Source organism: Rhinolophus hipposideros (assembly GCF_964194185.1).
Source record: "Rhinolophus hipposideros genome assembly, contig: HAP1_SCAFFOLD_46, whole genome shotgun sequence".
Lineage (NCBI taxonomy): Eukaryota > Metazoa > Chordata > Mammalia > Chiroptera > Rhinolophidae > Rhinolophus > Rhinolophus hipposideros.
In genome coordinates, this window is record NW_027669255.1 from 496,115 (window position 1) to 517,436 (window position 21,322).

Consider the following 21,322-nt stretch of genomic DNA (forward strand, 5'->3'; position numbering starts at 1 on the left):
ATTTTAGACACAATTTGGACATAATTTACAAAGATGAACACTTAAGCATGTAAATGGTCAATTCTATACAGATAAGCAATATATTGAACTTGGTAAAGTCTCTCAATGTTGCTGTTTACGTAATTTAAGTTCCTAAGGGTGAAGTTGTCTCTCCGTTATTTCAGAACAGCCCTCATGCTTGCTGCAAAGAATAAGTCCTCAAATACAGTCCGGCTTCTGCTTCAGGCAGGTGCAGATGTCTTTGCTCAAGATGACATTGGAAGGACTGCTGAAGAATATGCTTTATCTAAGGGTTTGACGGAGTAAGTGTGTACATTGAAATGGTAGTTATCAACAAACTGGGCTTCCAGACACTTTCACTGTTACTTCTTAGGGAACAGGTGAGACGTCCTAACTGGGGTCAGGCAGGGGGGGGATGGCAGTGAGTTAGTAGACATCCTCAGCCAGAAAACAAACAGTCAGACGTGTGAGACGTAGCGAAGGGACAGATTCCTTATCCCAGAACTTTGAAGACCTTTATCTTTAGGGATCCCCACGTTCTCCATTTCATTCCAAGCATAACCCCTGTGTTTCAGGTACCAATAATGTCTCTTCTCTGACTTTTCCAACTAGTTATTTGGGGGTGTAAATTGTACAGTTTAGCAGGAAATTCTCTATTTTCTGGAGGCTATTGGCTATGCTCCCCTCTTGAATTTTTCAAGAAGCCAGAGTGTTCCCTAAGTCCAAGGGGGACCATCCTCTTTCACAAGTTAGATGGAGAGGGAAGGAAGGTCATTCTGGTCATTCATTGGTTTCCATCGATTGTGTTGCTGCACGGTTGCTATAGAAACGGTCCTGTCGTCATGACTCCCTATGCTCCAAGGTTCCCTTGCTGATCCCGAGTCCTCTGTGTCCATGGTTTTCCACACTTGGACTTCAAAGTGGCGATATTTTTAACTTGACATGCAGATGCTCGCTTACATCCTTAGCTCCTATTCCAGAGCACCAGCTCCCTGTCCCGGGAGTCTGGACTTCTAGCTTTAGCCACACACAGCCTTCCCCAACACTGAAAAACTATGCGGGGCCCACATCTTAGCCCAAACCTCATAATGACTTACCCTTTTGAGTGTCTTGTTGTGTCTTCTGCCGGCACATGTTAGTTGGAACTTTCTGAGCTGTCAGAGAGGTGCCAGTAATGCTGCAGGAAAAGATCAGACTTTCCTTTCTCCTGTTACCAGATCTGTACCCCAAGGCCACTTGCTATCCCATGGAGTATCTTTCCTTAGGTCCTGGAAGGTCCCATACGCCTTTCCCAGAGTAGTAGACACTAAGTTGCCTGTGATTCCTTAGTTAAGATGAGGCTCAGTGATCTGTTTTCCAAAATAATGAAAATCTGGCCAGTGACTTGACTCTCCCTCAGGTTTCAGAGTATTTAAAGTTTTGCCTGACACGGAAGCCAGTAAACAGAAAGCTCTGGATCTAAAGGAGGTTACTTGGTGTTAGAATAGCTGCACCCCTTCCACGCCTCATGAGTGTGCATGTGTTCTATCTTCCAAGTCAACTGGGGATGCCTAGGAAGGTTAGAAAGATCTGATAGGTCAGAGTTTCAGGAGGTAGACATGAGACGGAAGTAGTCCAAGCCAGGTCTTGACTTCTGTGACTTTTCTGCCACTGGTGTGATTAGCTACGATAATAGGGGCAGTTATGTTATCTACCTTATTGAGGTAACATATTTCTAAACGCATTTAATTACAAATTACATAATAGCTGAGATGTACTGAATTACAAACCACAAAGAGAGTAGCTGATAACCAAAATTAAAAACATTTTCTGTAAACTGCAACATTTGAATGTTAAATAGAACCTATGAAAAGCACACATTAGGTTTATTTGGAATTCCAAAATAATTTCAAAAACTAAAGCTCAAAAATACTTATTCCATTGCCTTACCATTTTGCTGTATTACCTATTTGATCCTCTGACAACCTGTAAAATAAGGCAGTGAGATGCTTGGTTTGTAGAGGAAAGCTCTGAGCCTAACAGCGGTGACTTCCCCGAAAACGGATCTTGTGGGCTATAGAACTAGGATTTCTGAGTTCTCAACTCTCGCCCCTGCTAATTCTAATTAACTGACTGAACTATGCTGCCCTCAGCATGACTGGTTCACCTTGCTCTTTTGTCTTCTTTAATCACATGCTTAAGAAACATTTTGTGCAACTTACTATGGGTTTTTTTAACTTAAATTTACAGGGGTGACATAGGGGTTTAACTTAAATTTATAGGGGTGACATAGGGGTGACAATAGGGGTAAAATTACATAGGTTTCAAACGTACAATTCTTTAATATATTGTCTATATATCACATTGTGTGTTGACCACCCAGAGTCAGTTCTCCTTCTGTCACCATATGTTTGACCCCCTTTACCCTTTTCTACTATCCCCTCTTCCACTTACTCTCTGACAACCACTGAACTGTTGTCTGTGTCTATGAGTTTTTGTTTCTTTATTTGTTTGTCTTTAGAACTTACAAAATTGAAGCGTATGGGATAATTCAAGTTTTTATATTAGCTCAGACATTACCTGAAATACTCTAAGAATTCCATGTTTTGATAAATGTTTTCCTGTCAGTATTAAAACAGTAATATTCTCACCTCTTTTATACATAGCAACGCCCAACTAATTTCTGATTATAAAAAGGAAAGGAGATGTAAAACGTCTTCTGACAGTAACAGTCGAGGTAAGACTCTTAATGGTGAAGTATTCTTTGTGGTCCTACCAGACATACAGTAAGACTAAGAAAGTTTTGCTATTGAAAGAGCTGTTAAAAAAATGTGTATATTGCATGTATATTTTTTCTTTGTTAGTTAATGTCTTTCTTCATAGTCTAGTATTCAGAATTATTATAAAAGTTAATTGTAGGTAATTTAAAATCTGAGAGAAAAGAAACTCATTTATCTAGTCATGACCCCTACAATCCCATATGATATTTATGTAAATAAGAAAAATGATTTTTAAATTAGTATGTTGTATGTTGCTTCTATAATCACCTTATAAGTTGGTCAATAAGTTGGACTTGTAAAAATAAATATTTGTTTAAATTTTACAGCAAATGGATTACATGTAGTGATTGAATTCTTGTTATTACATTGTGGTTTGTCTCACCATAATGTAACTAAAACTAGGAACTCAACAATACCTTCCTAGTCCCACAAACAAATGGCAAACAATAAGAGCTGCAAAACTTAGCCAGTGTGAAGGAATCGCAGTGAGACTGTTTTTAAAACGTATCTACTGATACAAGTCAGTAAAGCTGTGCCTTGTTGAGAAGCATGGGTTATTTTCCATGTGGATATGCCAACAAGGTCTCACTATTATCACCTTTTTTCCTCATAAGTCAAAACAGAGTGAGACATGTTGACCTCATTAGAAGATGTTTTCTTCTGTTAGTTGGATAGTTGTCATGACAGTGTAATTTCTCTAGAACAATATGCTCTGTAGCCACTAGTCAAAAGATAATCATAATAAATGTTCCCATAGCCTAACTTAGGACTCAAAAGATTATAATAAAAGTACAGAAAAGTTTCACAATGACAAAAACGCTATTCTACTCACTGAATGTGGCACCTTGTGCACTGTGCAATCTGAAATGCCCGAGGACCCCTTTAACTTAGTAGACCTCTATCAAAGCACTTGTGTCGGTGGTTTTGCAAGTTATAGGAAACACAGAGATGAAACGGAATTTGATCTTTAATGTGCCCCTAAGACTTTAGAGCTGTCCCTGGTTTATTTCTATGGTTTCTTAAAACAGAATTTTCAAGGGCGATCTTTTCATTTATTTATTTATTTGCCTCTGCAGCCATTTGCTGTGTAACCATCAGGTGTCTTTTAGGCACTAAGTGTTATTTTGATGTTGTAGAAGACAAGCATTTTAAAACCACAGTCCCTACCTCCAAGGGCGTGTTCTTATTATTGTCATTTTTATTATTTATTATACTTTACACAGTGCTTACTAGGTGCCAGAGCCCACTGAGAGCTTATAATTATCATTATTGTTTGTTATTCGGTGTGTAGTATCAGATCTGACAATTAAGTTTGAGAACTTGCCACCGTGCGCTTACATTGGCAGCACTGTACAAACAGCTCAGTAAGGTTTCATAACCTTGGTATATCAGTGTCTCAGAGTTGTGTTTGTGTTGATGTGTGGCTGTGTCTTGCTGAGTGGCAGTGTCTTGCTCGTTGTTGTTGCATGTTTTTGTGTGCCATTGCGAGGCTGTCTGAGCTTGAATCAGAGCTATGATCAAACATTAAATTTCTTGTTAAACTTGGCAAGAGTGGAAGTGAAATCAGGAACATGTTAGTCCAGGTTCATGGGGATAATGTCATGAAGAAAACGGCCATGAACAAATGGATTAAACATTTTTCTGAGGGGAAAGATTGTGTCACTGATGAAGAGACGTCATGGTGGCCAGAATTGACCAGAACTGAGGAAAACATTGCAAAAATTCATTGAATTGTGAGTCAAAATCATTGGCTGACTGTGAGAAGCATAGCAGACCAAGTAAACATCGATACAGAAACAGTTAGGAAAATTTTAACTGAAAATCTTGGCATGAGAAAGGTGTGTGCAAAAATAGATCCAAAGGGGCTCACCGATGAACAAAAGCAAAGGAGAGTCAAAGGTTGCCAAGACCTTTTGGAGAGGCAAGACAATGTTTTGAGCCGTGTTTTCACTGGTGATGAAACCTGGGTATACCAATACGATTCTAAAATAAAGCATCAAAGTGCACAATGGACGTCAGCCAATTCTCCATGACCAAAAAAGTTCTTCCAGTCCAAATCAAGAATCAAAACAATTTTGCTAACCTGTTTTGATATCAGAGAGATTATTCATTATAAATTTGTACCAACTGGACAAACAGTTAAGCATGTTTAGTTTTTGGAAGTTCTGAAAAGACTGCATGAAAATGTTAGAAGAAAACAACCTCAACCTTTGGCCCACTATTCATGGCTGTTGCATCACGACAATGCACCAGCTCACACGGCGCTGTCTGTGAGGGAGTGTTTAGCCAGTAAACAAATAACTGTATTGATATACTCACCCTACTCACCTGATCTGGTCCCCAATGACTTCTTTCTTTACCCGAAGATAAAGGAAATACTGAAAGAAAGACATTTTGATGACATTCGGGACATCAAGAGTAATACAACAACAGCTCTGATGGCCATTCCAGAAAAAGAGTTCCAAAATTGCTTTGAAGGGTGGACTAGGCACTAGCATCGGTGCACAGCTTCCCAAGGGCAGTACTTAGAATGTGACCATAGTGATATTCAGCAATGAGGTATGCAGCACTTTTTCTAGGATGACTTCGTGAACCTAATTGTCAGATCTCGTGGGCCAGACACTTTATGTCCATGATGATGATTTCGGTTGTAAAAACCTGGGTAGGATTTAAGGGAAGTATGCAGTGTGAGTGGGAGTTGGCCAGATAAAGAGGCAGGACCGTGTTGGGCAGGGGAAACAATAATCAAGATTACAGGTTTGGCAGAAGGAACTGCAGACATAGGCTAAGATACACAGTGAACTTCGCAGGATTTACAAGCAGTTCAGTTTTGATGGTATAAAAAGCGTGCTGTGGGAATGGTTGAGAAGGTGGTGAACACCTAGGTAAGGCGAGCTTAAGAAAGTCTTTAGTTCTAGAGAAAGGAGTTGCTCTTATCCTGTAGGCCTTGGGAAATATATCAGTTATAATAGTTTAGCTGCAGGTAATAGGTGACCTAATTAACAGTGGTTACAACAGGAGGCACCAGGATGGTTTTGGTGGTTCTGTGATGCCATGAGTTGCCTGTTGTTGTCCCTGTTTCAGTTGTGAGGTTGTCAGTGTTTTGTTTAAGTCTCATTTGCTGGCTGGTTAATTAGCAACGGCTCCAAGCATCATATTCTCACAGGACAATATCCAAAGGCTGAAGGACTGCGTTTCTGTGGTATATAGTTGGCATACCACATTATATCAGTTCAGGTGTACAACATAGTGATTTGACACTGATATACCTTGCGAGGTTATCACCACAATATGTCTAGTAAGCATCTATCACCCTTCAAAGTGACTGTAATATTATTGATATTTTCCCTGTGCTGTTAACTACATCCCTGTGGCTTAGATATTTCATCACTGGAAGTTTGTACTTCTCATTCACTTTCTTTTTCGTTCATCTCTTCAACTCCCTTTCATCTGGGAAAAATCAAGTTGCTTTTTTGTAGCTATGGGTCTGTTTCTGTTTTGTTTGTTTTGCTTTTCTAGGTTCCACATATAAATGAGATCATAAGGTATTTGTCTTTTTCTGTCTTCTTTCACTTAACATAATACCTCTAGGAACTTCCACATTGTTACAAAGGGCAAGATTTCATCTTTTATGGATGAGTTATTATTATATCAGTTATATTAAGGATGAGTTAATTATTCTAATATCAGTTATAGTATTACTGTATACACACACACACACACACACACACCTCACACACATATCAAATCCTCTTTATGCATTCATCTATCGAAGGACGCCTATGTTGCTTCCATATCCTGGCTATTATATATACTGCTGCAGTGAACATAGAGGTGCAGATGTCTTTTCAAATTACTGTTTTGTTTTTTGTTGGACAAATACCCAGAAGTAGAATTGCAAGATCTCATGGCAGTTCTATTTCTGATATTTTGAGGAATCTCCATACTGTTTCCCCCAGTGAATATAACAATTTACAAATCCAAAAACAGTGCAGGCTCTGTTTTTCCTTTCCTCCACTTCCTTGCCGACATTTGTTATATGGTGCCATTTTGATGGTAGCCATCTGAGAGTAATGAGGTGGTATTGCTCTGTGGTTTTGATATCTGTTTCCCTGATAAACGGTGATGTTCAGCTATGTGATTCTTTTAAATAGGAAGAAGACTGAGAGGCTGCCAGTATATCCCTTAACATTTCCAGGCTAGGGTACAGCACATGCTGGTTCCCACAGCAGTTAGGGGTAAAGCAGTCACTGTGATTAGCTTAGTATAATCATTTTTCTTTGTGGAGCTGGAGAGAGGCCATGTTCTTTGTGTATTGGGACAGTAAATATCCACACAGCATTGTGGTTCTCCAGTGAGAATGAAGATGAAGAAATGGCAAGTGGGCAGGGACTCAGCAATGGTTACTGCAGGGATCATGGGAGAGTTTTGAGCAGACTAGGAACAAGATGAGACGGCATTCGGACACTCTGGTTGTGGTATAAAGCAGGGACCAGCAAGCTTATTCTGTAAAGGGCCTGATTTTAGGCCATGTGGTCTCTGTCATACCTACTCAAATCTGCCATCATGGTGTGAAAGCAGTCGTGGGCCAACTGAATAGGCAAGACTGTGCTACAGTAAAGCTTTATTTACAAAAATTGATGGCAGGTTGGAGTTTGCTGGCCCCTCACATAGAGGATAGATTGAAGAAAAGCACATGAAAATAAGTGGCAGACAAAGGAAGCTTTTACTTCCTTGGACTAGTATCAGTCCATTGTGATATTTTTCACCCATCCATTTTGAAAGAAAAAAAAGTCAGGAAGGTTAATTTATTCAATTTAACATGTTGGTCTTTGCTGGCTAATGTCTTTCTCATTTGTTTTGCTGAAAATAAATCCTATTCATTTAGGAAGCAACAATAAGAGTCGGTGGTGTTTCATTTCTTCCCCCTGTGAAAGCCATCTGCTAAGAGCCCCTGTTTGACTAGGGCAGTGGCTGTGGAAAAATAAAGCAGAGCCTGGAGAGTGTTATGGTTAATACAATTTAGTGATGATTGAATGTAAAAAGTTAGTGGGGAGTGAGAAAACTAAGATGATTCCTAGGTTTCCAGAATGTGCACTAGCATTTCAATGGGACATGAGAAGAGTGACTAGGACATTATCAGATGGAGAGAGAAGAACAGCAGGTCAATAGGGAAGACACGTTTTTTTCCTCTGAATGTTGAGTTTCTTGGTATATCCATGGGTAACTCATCCTACATGGATATAATTTTTTGTTTCCTTTTCACATATTCTGTTAACCACTGCTTTTTCATACTAGAGCTATGTTTTTAGTTTTATAAGCAATAAAGAGGTTTAGAAAGCAAAGGAACTCTATAATCAGTGTACATTATTATACTACAAGTGATAGTTATATGTTTTTCTGTAATTATCCCAGTTACTTGATTGATTCATAACTCTTATAAAAAGGACATAAACCCTACCTAGTTGTAGAAAATTGACAGTGTGATCTCTTCATTTGCTATATAGGAACTGATAGAACATGTTGTCATTAGGATGTTTTATTTTTTATTCTGATTAAAATAGGATGGTTGCTTGTTTTACAGTATTTTCTGACATCATTTCATTTATCCTCTTTATGCCTTTATTCAAATATATCTAGCTCTACAGGAATCTGCAAAAGAAGAATAAAAAAAAAACAAATTTAATGATAGGTAATCTGCAAAATCACCTTCTGACCTTAATCATGTAGAAAGCATCAACCCAAAGAATGAAAATTTCATATAATGCCATTTATTAGAGATTCTTAACACCACCCCTAGGTTTGGTTATTCACTAGAGCACTTTACAAGACTCAGCCTATAGCTGTACTAATGCCTGTGATTTATTACAGTGAGAGCAAAATCAGCAAAGAGAAAAGGTGTATGTGACAGTGTCTGACAGGAGGGAACCAGGCGCAAGTTTCTAAGACGCATGTCCTGTGGAGTTAGCAGGATGTGCTTAATTCCCCACTGTTAAATTCTGGCACCACATGTGAAATGCTGTCTAGTGGTACCGGAGTCTCATTAGACTCAGTGCCTTCATGGAGTGCTTTCATGGCACGCCAGTCACATAGGCAGCGTCCCCCTAGCAGGTGCTAACATTCCTGATTCCCAGAAGGAAAGCGAGTGTCCAGCATGAACCACCTTGTTTGTACAAGCATTTCAGGCACGGTGAGCCACACTTAGTTAGGGAATGGTGGGAACCCTCCCCATATGCAGGTTTCCAGATACCAGCCAAGGGCCAGCCATTCAAGCAGGACTTTCAAAGGATAGCAGTCAGGCCTGCTATATGAAATCTTTTCTGCACAGCAGTTATAGGCATGACTTAATTTTTGGTGTAGCTTAAAATTTTATTTTAATAGCAAGTAATATGGTGACGTGCCTTGGTACTGGTTTTGGTTGTATCATCCATTAAAAATTGCAGTGCTGGTTACTTTTTTGCCTTTTCGTGAGTATTTCAAAGGTATTGTACATACATTACTATGGCAATAACCATGGCAATTACAATCTTTTTGTGTGATTAATGTTTCAATATAGCTTTTGAATAAAATCAGCACAATGATTTTTGATTTACAATGAGAATCAAAGTTGTCCTGTAAGTACAGGGACGATTCCATTTTGATTCACTTGGCATCCCTATTCAGCATGCTAATGCGAGATGTTCAGTCACGTTTATCAGTGATTTTCTTGTGTAAGTATTCCAAAAATCACTTGCTTTGTTTATGGCTTTTCATATGCTTCATTCGGTTGGGTGAATAATCATATTCTGATACTGGATCTTTATATTCATTTTCAAGGTGACTGTATTTTGAAAATAGCATTAATGTGTTCATATCTGGTAATAGCAGGTTCAGTGGAAAACTTTTTTTTTTTTTAATTAGTAAGCCTTCGTTTTTAGAGCAGGTTTAGGTTCAGGGCAAAATTGAGTGGAGAGTAGAGAAAGTTCCCTCAAAACCCATGTCCCCGTCCACACAGAGCCTCCCTCACTGTTGACACCCTGCCCGCGGGTGGTACATTCACGACGACCCATGAACTGCACTGACTCAGCATGACCACTCACAGCACACACTTGACGTTAGAGTTCACTCTTGCTGTGGTCCAATCTGTGGGGTTTGACAAACGTATAATGACAGGTCTCCCCCCTTCCAGTCTCACCCAGACTAGATCCACTACTAGATACCCTCTGTGGCGTTTCCTCAGCCCTCCCTTCTCCCTAACCTCCGGAAGCCACACGTCTTTCTACTGCTTCATAGTTTTGTTTTTTTCTGAATATCATATAGTTGGAATCATACAGTGGCCATCTTTTTGACTGTTTAAAAACTTAAAACTCCAGGGTCATTGAAGGTAGTTATTCAAGATAACCTCTTTGTCTTTTTGGGGGGGGGTGTTTGTTTGTTTGCTGTTATTCATCGGCTTAGGATTTGATGACATATGACTTACAAGGTAAAAAACCATGATTTCTATACACATTTGCCACTATGGGGAGGGATGAGAAAAATGGCATCACACGCTGCTGTACAGCAATAACTCTTTGGACCTTCCTGCTCTATGAGGTGAGCCGGATAGATTCTCCAGCAATGGAGGGAAACAGTCTCAGGGGTTAGACTTGATAAAACTGGAATCGCAAAGTCTTTCATACTTATCCTGCACTGGAGAGAGGGCCAGAAAGAGTCTGTTTCCTGTGTTTTGCCGTGCTGCAAAGCAGACTGCCTTTGACTAAGCTGCTAATGACAGGGTGTTTCATCCTAAACTGAACACCCTTGACTGAAGAGCGGCACAGCGGTACTGTGTCAGAGCAAAACAAGTGGACTCTCTTCTAACTGCTCTTCATGACAGAAGTGCAGAAAAATCATGCTATTTAAATTGGACCGTGTTAGTTTATGATAGTGATTTTACTACTGATACCATTTTCGTTCACTCCGATGGGTTTGGTAAGGATTACAATCATTGTAAGTAGCACTTGACTTGTAGCTATCAAATGATTGCACATCACGTTTATTTTTCTCTCATTAGATATAAATGTATAATACATACAAACATGCATAAGTACATGCATGTACATACATATGTGTACGTATATATGTATGAATATATAAATATGAATATATATACACACATATATATAGGAGAGGAAGTAAAAGTTCTTCATGTATTAATTGCCCACCAGTTGTATCAGTAACATTCACTCTACTATAGTCTTCAGGGGTGTTCCCAAAGAAATATTTTTTCATCACTTCAGTCTGATGCTTTCAAAGTTCTGTGTTTTTCTATTGTGTATTTACAATGTATTTGAATTTTTTTCTTTTAACAGTGGATGAGTGTTCTCAATGCGACCATGCAAGCAGGTAGGATTTTATGGATTTCTAAAATTGCATGTTAACTAAGAGACTGCGGAGAGAAGCCAGTAAGCTTTAATGAGTGTTCTGCTCTGGGCTAGACCCTATACTATGTGCCTAACATTGGTTATCCCAGGTCGTCGGCACAGTAGATTTGCAAAGTAGCTGTGCCGTTCGGCCGTTTTTATTCATTAGAGGAGTATGGTTCCAGGAGGTGGATTAATTTAACCCTGATTCCATAGTTACCAAGTGGCTGACATGTGATGTGACCTTCAGCCTGCTTGGTTTCCCAAGTCCGTTCTCTTGTCCCTCAGCCTATACTGAGAAGTGCCTGGACAGGACTGGATTCAAGATTCAGGTACAAGTCAGGTGGCCTCAGAGAGTCCCGTTTAGTGATGCCTTAGTGCTGATTTAGAAGTTTCCTATCAAGCCCAGTTAGCCCAAGCTCTGTCTTAATGTACTTGACAATTGCAGCAGTCACGAGAACCTTGTTTTCACCATCAGTGTTGAGGGCAGATGTCAGTTCGCTGTGGCCACAGAACCACAGGTTGTACATAAGCAAGACCTAATCAGATAAATGTTTTCAGGGATAATGCGATGTACCCTTCTTGGGACGAATCGTTGTTCTGTAAGTGAAGATCATCTATGTATACACTGTTGTGTTAATTCAGCACAAATTGAGAGGATATTTTTCATTGATTTTTCTACTTACTGACTCCCATTACTGTGTTTCCATTTAAGCTAGTACGCTTCCCTCATTCTAGGAAGTTTTTTCTTTTTTTCTAGTCTTTCTTCCTTCTTCCATGACTTTTCTTGATTTTTTACCTTTTTCTCTGCTTTACTCGGGGTAGTTTTGTTGCTGTTATTTTTTTCCACTTCTGCCAGCTAAGTATTCTCCATTTTTATAGACAGAACCAAAAATACATAGAATTCCAGGTGTTGAAGGAATGTTATCAATTAATTATTGCAAACACCCCTAGTACTTCATGCTGCCATTAATGTTTTGGTCAAGTGGTTGATCACATGAGGAGTTTGAACTCCCAGAGATTGAAGTGACTTATTTGACTACAGTGAGTGATGAAATGAGATTAGTATAGGTTTCTAAGCCCAGTACACTTCCTTCTTTATCATCCTTTGGGTGAGTGTTTTAATTATGGAAAGGTCTAGTGAATGCAATGGAAGAGGCTAAGAATGGAATTAGCAGGGGAATCCACGTTTCAAGAGGAACAACACAGGTTGGGATAGGAATAAGGCTCTTAGAGCAGAGATTAGACATCAGATGAGGGAAAAGAGATCAGAATGGTAGGGTATGACAAGGTAAAGAGAAATTACAGGAAGGAAGGACACAGGATGTTGGTAGTTGTCTAAGTAGTTTTGCTTGTTGAATTGGAGGAACCAGGAAAATTTAAGGTTTGTGTGAAAACATATTAAACCTTTGAGCCTTTGGAAACACTCTCTTTATAGCAAGTAGGAATGTGGTATCTTCCACCTGCACCCGGAATTACAGAGGGGGTCCCCTTGAGTCCAAAGGCACTGGAGATTGCTGAACTACATAGATCTATGGCCCACAGCAGGTGTCTCGTCACCTCCACCTCTTTGCCCAACGCGCTGATGTCCTTCCCATGGAGATGGAGGGTTGGGCATTACTGTGAAAACAGTAATGGAGTTGGGTAGGTGGTAACATGCCTGTGTTGGGAGTGGATGACTGAGGCTCCATTTAGCTTGTTTTCCAGGAACAGCGAAATAGAGAACTCCTACTGTGGGTCATTTGAGCCCAACCTTGTTTCAGGAGTCTATGCCTTCGTAGGCTGAAGTTTTCAAGTTTGGAGATTGCCAGCAAGCTGTGCGGACAAGTGATCTGGGAGTGGGGAGGCTAACAACGTACATATTTGTTCTTTGACTTTTGTACATGTAAGCTGCAAACATTTCATGCATTTCAGGGACCTCACTGTAGTGTTTTTGAGTGAAAACAAGGAATGGGGTAAGTTTAGTAACTGCTTTCTATGTTAAAGAAGCAAGACTGCCGTTTTTGACCCACACAGATTAATCTTTGAACCAGGGACAGACCATGGAGAAGGGTTAGTGTATCGTTCTACCTTGATTTAGGTCATTGCTTTTGTCCCAGTTCAGGTTCCTATTGTCAGCTATTAATTGCGTTTTCAATTCAGCCTTCAGGACTTTTGGTGAAAACAAGGTACTCTCAGGTGTTGCCAACATGTTTGCTGTCATTCTTTGTTATGGAAACTTAGAGTGTCTCTTCATTAAATATTGCACGAGTTGGGAGTGGTGGAGGCAGCAATAGATAACTGATAGCTTTTCTAGAACATCGTCTAAATTTTAATCATATCAAGAAACTTCATTTCCTATGCAGATAGCTGAATTTTGCTCCCTTTGTGTTTGTTGTTTTTGTAAAGGAATGCACTCACTGTTTTTGTTGTGTATTTTTACCCTAAAGTCTTTCCTGGAAACCTGGCAGGAATGATTCACGGGCTATATCAGACGATGGACTCTTGGATGTTGGTACCAAGGTAAAAGGCTCCTGTGTGAAATTAACTTTTTTACTCTGAATTTAGTTTTGTGTAGCACTTGTAAAATTTAATAGTGTTCCCCCTACCATTGTTTTATGTTTGTAATGGAAAATGTGTCACTGTGAACCATTTTATAATATATCACCACTTGAGGGTTTTTTTCCTTTAAATTAAAGTTTATTGGGGTGCAATTGTTAATAAAGTGACATGGATTTCAGGTGTACAATTCTGTAATATATTATCTATATCTCACATTGTGTGGTCACCAGCCAGCCAGTTCTCTTTCCATCACCCCATTAGACCCCATTTAGCAATAGTCCTATTTCATCTTTACTTACCACCGAATACTATTCCATTATTTATATGTACCACAACTTCTTTATCCATTCATCTATCGAAGGACGTTTTGGTTGTTTCCGTTGTCTTACCCACCGTAAGTAAAGCTGCAATGAACATTGGAGCACACTTGTCTTTATGATTCAAAGTTTTCAGATTATTTGAGTAGATACCCAGGAGAGAGATTGCTGGGTCATGTGGTAATTCTATTTGTAATTTCTTGAGGAACCTCCACACTGCCTTCCATAGCGGCTGCACCAGCCAGCATTCCCCCCAACAGTGTATGAGGGTTCCTTTTTCTCCACAGCCTCTCCAACACTTGTTACTATTTGTCTTGTTGATGATAGCCATTCTGAATGGGGTGAGGTGATATCTCATTGTGGTTTTTATTTGCATTTCTCTGATGATTAGTAATGTGGAGCATTTTTTCATATGTCTATTTGCCATTTGTAAGTCCTCTTTGGAGAAATGTCTCTTCAGGTCCTCTGCCCATTTTTCAATTGGGTTGTTTGTTTTTTTGTGTGTTGAGTTGCATGAGTTCCTTGTATATTTTGGATATTAGCCCCTTATCGGAGGCACTGTTTGCAAACTTTTTCACCCATTCAGTTGGTTGTCTCTTTATTTTATCGATGGTTTCTTTTGCTGTGCAGAAGCTTTTAAGTTTCATATAGTCCCATTCATTTATTTTAGCATTTACTTCCATTGCCTTTGGAGTCATAAAATTCATAAAATGCTCTTTGAACCCAAGGTCCATAAGTTTAGTAACTATGTTTTCTTCTATGCAGTTTATTATTTCAGGTTTTATGCTTAAGTCTTTGATCCATTTTGAATTAATTTTGGTACACGGTGACAGATTTCAGCCCTGTTTCATTCTTTTGCATGTGGTTTTCCAATTCTACCAGCACCATTTATCGAAGGAGCTGTCTTTTCTCCATTGTATGCTTTTTGCTTCTTTGTCAAAAATTGTCTGTCCATATTTATGTGGGTTTATTTCTGGGATCTCAATTCTATTCCATTGGTCTATGTGTCTGTTTTTCTGCCCATACCATGTTGTTTTGATTATTATTGCCCTTTAGTACAAGCTAAAGTCAGGGAGTGTGATACCTCCAGCATTGTTCTTTTTGCTTAGGATTCCTTTGGCTGTTGATGTCTTTTGTGGTTCGATACAAATCTGATGATTTTTTTGTTCTATTTTTTAAAATGTGCTATTGGGATTTTGATGGAGATTGCATTAAATCTGTATATTGTTTTGGTAATACGGGCATTTTAACTATGTAGCTTGTTCCAATCCATGAGCATGGAATGTCTATCCATTTCTTTGTGTCTTCTTCAATTTCTTTTAAAAATGTCTTATAGTTTTCAGCGTATAAATCCTTCACATCCTTGGTTAAGTTTAATCCTAGGTGTTTTATACTTTTTCTTGCAATTGCAAAAGGAATTGTTCTTTTGCTTTCTTTTTCTGAGATTTCATTGTTAGTATATAGGAATACAATGGACTTTTGTACATTGATTTTGTAGCCGGCAACTTTACTGTATTTGTCGATTGTTTTCAATGGCTTTTTGGTGGAGTTTTAGGGTTTTCTATATATAGCATCATGTCATCTGCAAAGAGTGACAATTTAATTTCTTCATTCCCAATTTGGATGCCTTTTACTTATTTGTCTTGCCTGATTGCTCTGGCGAGGACTTCCAACACTATGCTTAAAAGCAGAGGTGATAGGGGACAGCCCTGCGGTGTTCCTGAACGTAGAGAAAAGGGCTTCAGTTTTTCATCATGAATTATGAGATTAGCTGAGGGTTTGTCATATATGCCCTTTATTATGTTCAAGTATTTTACTTCTATACCTATTTTATTAAGTGATCCAATCATAAATGGATGTTGTATCTTGTCAAATGCTTTTTCTGCATCAATTGATATAATCATATGATTTTTGTCCTTTATTTTGTTTATGGGATGAATCACATTGATGGATTTCTGAATGTTGAGCCATCCTTGTGCACCTGGGATGAATCTGCTTGGTCATGATGAATAATCTTTTTAGCATATTGTTGCATTCGATTTGTTAGCATTTTTCTTAGGATTTTTGCATCTGCATTCATCAGAGATAATAGTCTGTAGTTTTCTTTTTTTGTGTTATCCTTACCAGGTTTTGGTATCGGTAATGTTGGCCTCATAAAATGATTTAGGGAGTATTGTCTCTTCTTCAATTTTTTGGAAGAGTTTGAGTAGGACAGGTATTATATCCTCTTTGTAGATTTGGTGGAATTCACTAGTGAAGCCATCTGGTCCTGGACTTTTGCTTCTGGGAAGGTTTTGGATGACTGATTCAATTTCCTTAGTGGTGATCGATCTATTTAGATTTTCCAGTTCTTTATGATTCAGCCTAGGAAGGCTATATGTTTCCAAGGACCTGTCCATTTCTTCTAGGTTATTGAATTTGGTGGCATGTAGTCCCTCATAGTATTCCTGGATGATGCTTTGTGTTTCGGTGGCGTCCGTGATAACTTCCCTTCTCATTTCTGATTTTATTAGTCTTTTTTTATCTTACTGAGTCTACCAAGGATTTGTCAATTGTATTAATCTTTTCAAAGAACCAGCTCTTTGTCACATTAATTTTTTCTATTCTCTTTTTGTTCTCTGTTTCATTTAGTTCTGCTCTGATTTTTATTGTTTTCTTTCTGCTGCTGACATTCAGTTTCATTTGTTCTTCTTTTTCTAGCTCCATAAGATGTAAAGATGAGGTTATCTATTTGGGATTTTTCTTATTTCTTGAGATAGGCCTGTAATGATATAAATTTCCCTCTTAAAACTGCTTTCGCTGCATCCCCAAAATTTTGGTAGGATGTATTTTCATTTTCCTTTGTTTCTATGTATCTTTTTTTTCTTCTGTAAGATAGTTTTTGTTTTTTTATTTTTTTTTTGAAGCTTTTCATTGTTCCCTTTCCAGTTTACTGTTTTTTTCTGTTTTTCACATTCTTTTATTCGTTTCCGGTGCACAAAACAATGTAATAGCTAGACATGTATCATTTATATCCCTCACACAGTCATAACCCCCTCCCCCCTCCACTGCCTCTCTGACATCTCACACAGCCATTACATTTCCACTGTCTCTATTCCTAATGCTGTACTCCGCTTCTTGTAACTATATGTAATATATATGTAATATATATATTTATATAAGATATATATATATAGTATGTATATATATATTTTTATATAAAATATGTATATGTATTATATGTACATGTAAATTGTACTTGACATTCATTATTCAGCTTCAGGTGTACAGTGCAGTGATCAGCCATCTACATCATCCCTGAGGTGGTCTCCCTAATGAGACAAGTATCCATTGGATACCCTACAAAATCTTTACGAAATTATTGATTACATTCCCCAAATTGACTCTCGTATCCCCGTGGCACTCTTGTGGTTACCAACTGTTCATTCTGATCCCGTGACTTTCCCCCTTATCCCCACCCCCTCATCTAGCAACCCTCAGTTTTTCCTCTGTGTCTTTGAGACTGTTTCTGATTAGTTCATTCATTTATTATTTTCTTTAGATTCCCCATATGAGATCATATGGTATTTGTCTTTCTCTGTCTGACTTATTTCACTTAATATAATGTTCTCTACGTCCATCCATATTGTTGCATGGTAAGATTTCATTCTTCTTCGTGGCTGTGAAATACTCCATTGTATAACTGTAACGGTTTCTTAATCCAATCGTTTACCAATGGGCATTTCGGTTGTTTCCATGTTTTGGCTATTGTGTATAGTGCTGCAATAAAGATAGGGGTGTATAAATTTTTTTGAATTAGAGTTTTGGATTTCTCCTGATAGATACCTAGGAGTGGAATTGCTGGGTCATAGGGTAGTTCCATTCTCAGATTTTTGAGATACCTCCATACTGTTTTCCATAGTGGCTGCACCAATCTGCAATCCCACCAACAGTGCATAAGCGTTCCCTTTTCTCCACATCCAGGCCAGCACTTGTTGTTTGTTGATTTGTTGATGAAAGCCATTTTGACTTGGGTGAGGTTGTATCTCATTGCGGTTTTTATTTGCATTTCTCTAATGATTAGTGAAGTTGAGCATTTTTTCATATGTCTGTTTCCCATCTGTATGTCCTTTTTAAAAAAATTACTCTCCATGTCCTCTGCACATTTTTTAATTGGGTTGTTTGTTATTTTGGAGTTGAGTTGACTGAGACATTTTATAAATATGGGATATTAACCCCTTATCAGATATATCATTGGCAAATATCTTCTCCATTCAGTAGGATCCCTTTTTGTTTTATTTTTTTTTATTTTTTTATAGTTTTATTTTATTTTATTTTATTTTTACATCCCTCACACCGTGAACCCCCCTCCCCCCATCCACCACCACCCCGACCTCACACCGAGCCATCACATTATACACATAAAATTATAGTTGGCATTCATTAATGTCCAGTCTCTGGTGTACAATGCCATGACCAGGCATCCACAGCATCCCTGAGGTGGTCTCCCAAACAGGACACATGTCCATCGGACACCCAACAAAATCCCCAAACACTATTGAATAAGTTCCCCAAAGTAATTCTCAAAAAACCCTGAGGCCATCCTGTGGTCACCAGCCGCCCCCCAATCCCTTCACCCTTCCCCCCATCCCCAACCCCCTCCCCCCTGCCCATCTAACAACTCTCGGTTTTTTGTGTCCCCAAAACTGTTTCTGATTAGTTCATACACATATTCTTTTCTTTAGATTCTGCATATAAGTGAGATCATATGGTACTTGTCTTTCTCTTTCTGACTTATTTCACTTAACATAATGTTCTCTAGATCCATCCATGTTGTTGCAAATGATAAGATTTCTTTTTTCTTTATGGCTGCGTAGTACTTGATTGTATAAATGTACCACAGCTTCTTAATCCAGTCATCGACCGATGGGCATTTCGGTTGTTTCTGTATCTTGGCTATTGTGTAAAGTGCTGCAATAAACATAGGAGTGCATACAGATTTTTGAATTGGAGCTTTGGATTTCTCCGGGTAGATGCCTAGGAGTGGGATTACTGGATCATAGGGTAGTTCTATCTTCAGATTCCTGAGATACCTCCATACTGTTTTCCATAGTGGCTGCACTAATCTGCAATCCCACCAACAGTGCACTAGCGTTCCCTTTTCTCCACATCCCCGCCCGCATTTGTTGTTTGTTGATTTATTGATGATAGCCATTTTGACTGGGGTGAGGTGGTATCTCATTGTGGTTTTTATTTGCATTTCTCTGATGGTTAGTGAGGTTGAGCATTTCTTCATATGTCTTCTTGCCTTCTGTATGTCCTTTTTAGAAAAATGTCTCCTCAAGTCCTCTGCCCATTTTTTAATTGGGTTGTTTGTTTTTTTGGAGTTGAGTTGAGTAAGTTTTTTATAGATTTGTGATATTAATCCCTTATCAGATATATCATTGGCAAATATCTTTTCCCATACAGTAGGATCCCTTTTTGTTTTATTGATGGTTTCCTTTGCTGTGAAAAAACTTTTTAGTTTGATGTGATCCCACATGATTATTTTTTCTCTTACTTCTCTTGGCTGAGAGGATGTATCAGTAAAAATCTTACTCCAGGTAATGTCTATAAAGTTTCTTCCTATATTTTCTTCTAGAAATTTTATGGTTTCAGATCTTACACTTATGTCTTTAATGCATTTTGAATTTATTCTTGTATATCGTGTAAGGAAGTGGTCCAGCTTCATTCTTTTGCATGTGTCTGTCCAGGTTTCGCCAACACCATTTGTTGAATAGACTGTCTTTACCCCACCATAAATTCTTGCTTCCATTGTCATAGATTGAATGACAATATAGGCATGGATTTATTGCTGGGCTCTCTATTGTGTTCCATTGATCAATGTATCTGTTTTTATACCAGTATCGTGGTGTTTTGATTACTGTAGCCTTGTAGTATAATTTGATGTCAGGTATCGTTATACCTCCCACTTTATTCCTATTTCTCAAGATTGCCGAGGCCAACCAGGATCTTTTATGGTTCCATATAAATTTCAGGATTATACGTTCTATTCTTGTGAAAACCATCCTTGGTAATATGATAGAAATTGCGTTGAATTCGTATGTTGCCTTAGGCAGTATGGACATTTTCACTCTATTAATTCTTCTTATCCATGAGCATATTATGTGCTTCCATCTATTTGTATCCTCTTTAATTTCTTTCTTCAGTGTCTTATAATTTTCTGAGTATAGATGTTTTACTTCTTTCATTAAATTTATTCCCAGGTATTTTATAGTCTTTGAAGCAATTGTAAATGGGATTCTTTTCTTAATTTCTCCTGATACTTTATTATTGGTATATACACATGCAACTGATTTCTGAATATTAATTTTGTATCCTGCTACTTTACTAAATACATTTATCAGTTCTAATGGTTTTTTGGTGGAGTCTTTAGGGTTCTCTCTATATAGTATCATGTCATCTGCATATAATAACTATTTTACTTCCTCCTTACCAATTTGGATGCCTTTTATTTATTTTTCTCGTCTGATTGCTGTGGCTAGAAGTTCCAGCACTATGTTGAATAGAAGTGGAGAAAGTGGGAAACCTTGCCTTGTTCCTGATCTTAAGGGGACTATTTTAGCTTTTCCCCGTTGAGTGTGATGTTAGCTGTGGGTTTATCATATATGGTCTCTATTATGTTGAGATATGGTCTCTCTATTCCCATTTTCTTAAGAGTTTTTATCATAAATGGCTGCTGGATTTTGTCCAATGCTTTTTCTGCATCTAATTGATATGATCATATGATTTTTATTTTTTATTTTGTTAATGTGGTGTATCATGTTAATTGATTTGCGGATGTTGAACCACCCTTGCATACCAGGAATGAATCCCCCTTGATCATAGTGTATGATTTTTTTAATGTATTGCATAATTGTGTTCAGTAATATTTTGTTGAGGGTTTTTGCATCTATGTTCTTTAGAGATACAGGCCTATAGTTTTTTGTTTGTTTGTGTGTTTTTTGTAGTGTCTTTGTCTGATTTGGGGATCAGAGTGATAGTGGCCTCGTAAAAAGGTTTTGGGAGCCTTCCCTCCTTCTGAATTTTTTGGAATAGCTTGAGGAGAATAGGTGATAATTCTTTTTTGAATGTTTTGTAAAATTCATCTGTAAAGCCATCTGGTCCAGCACTTTTGTTTGTTGGGAACTTGTTGATTACTGATTCAACTTCCCTGGTGGTAATCAGTCTATTCAGGTTTTCCGTTTCTTCTTGAGTTAGCCTTGGAAGGATGTATGCTTCTAGAAAATTTTCCATTTCTTCCAGATTGTCTAATTTGTTGGCATATAGATGCTGATAGTAATTT

The 21,322-nt window shown here is 38.3% G+C and overlaps 1 protein-coding gene across 1 annotated transcript in view; it reads left to right on the forward strand.

Annotated features, from left to right (window-relative positions):
* The window catches only part of LOC308495643 (putative ankyrin repeat domain-containing protein 26-like protein), a gene marked incomplete at its 5' end in the record, with an annotated part of 99,630 nt that overhangs the window by 66,558 nt on the left and 11,750 nt on the right, over positions 1-21,322 (forward strand). The window contains 4 exons of the mRNA XM_081080613.1: positions 165-302; positions 2,646-2,716; positions 11,090-11,123; positions 13,570-13,642. Of these exons, the coding sequence (XP_080936739.1) occupies positions 165-302; positions 2,646-2,716; positions 11,090-11,123; positions 13,570-13,642 (316 nt within the window). The remainder of the gene's footprint in view (positions 1-164; positions 303-2,645; positions 2,717-11,089; positions 11,124-13,569; positions 13,643-21,322) is intronic.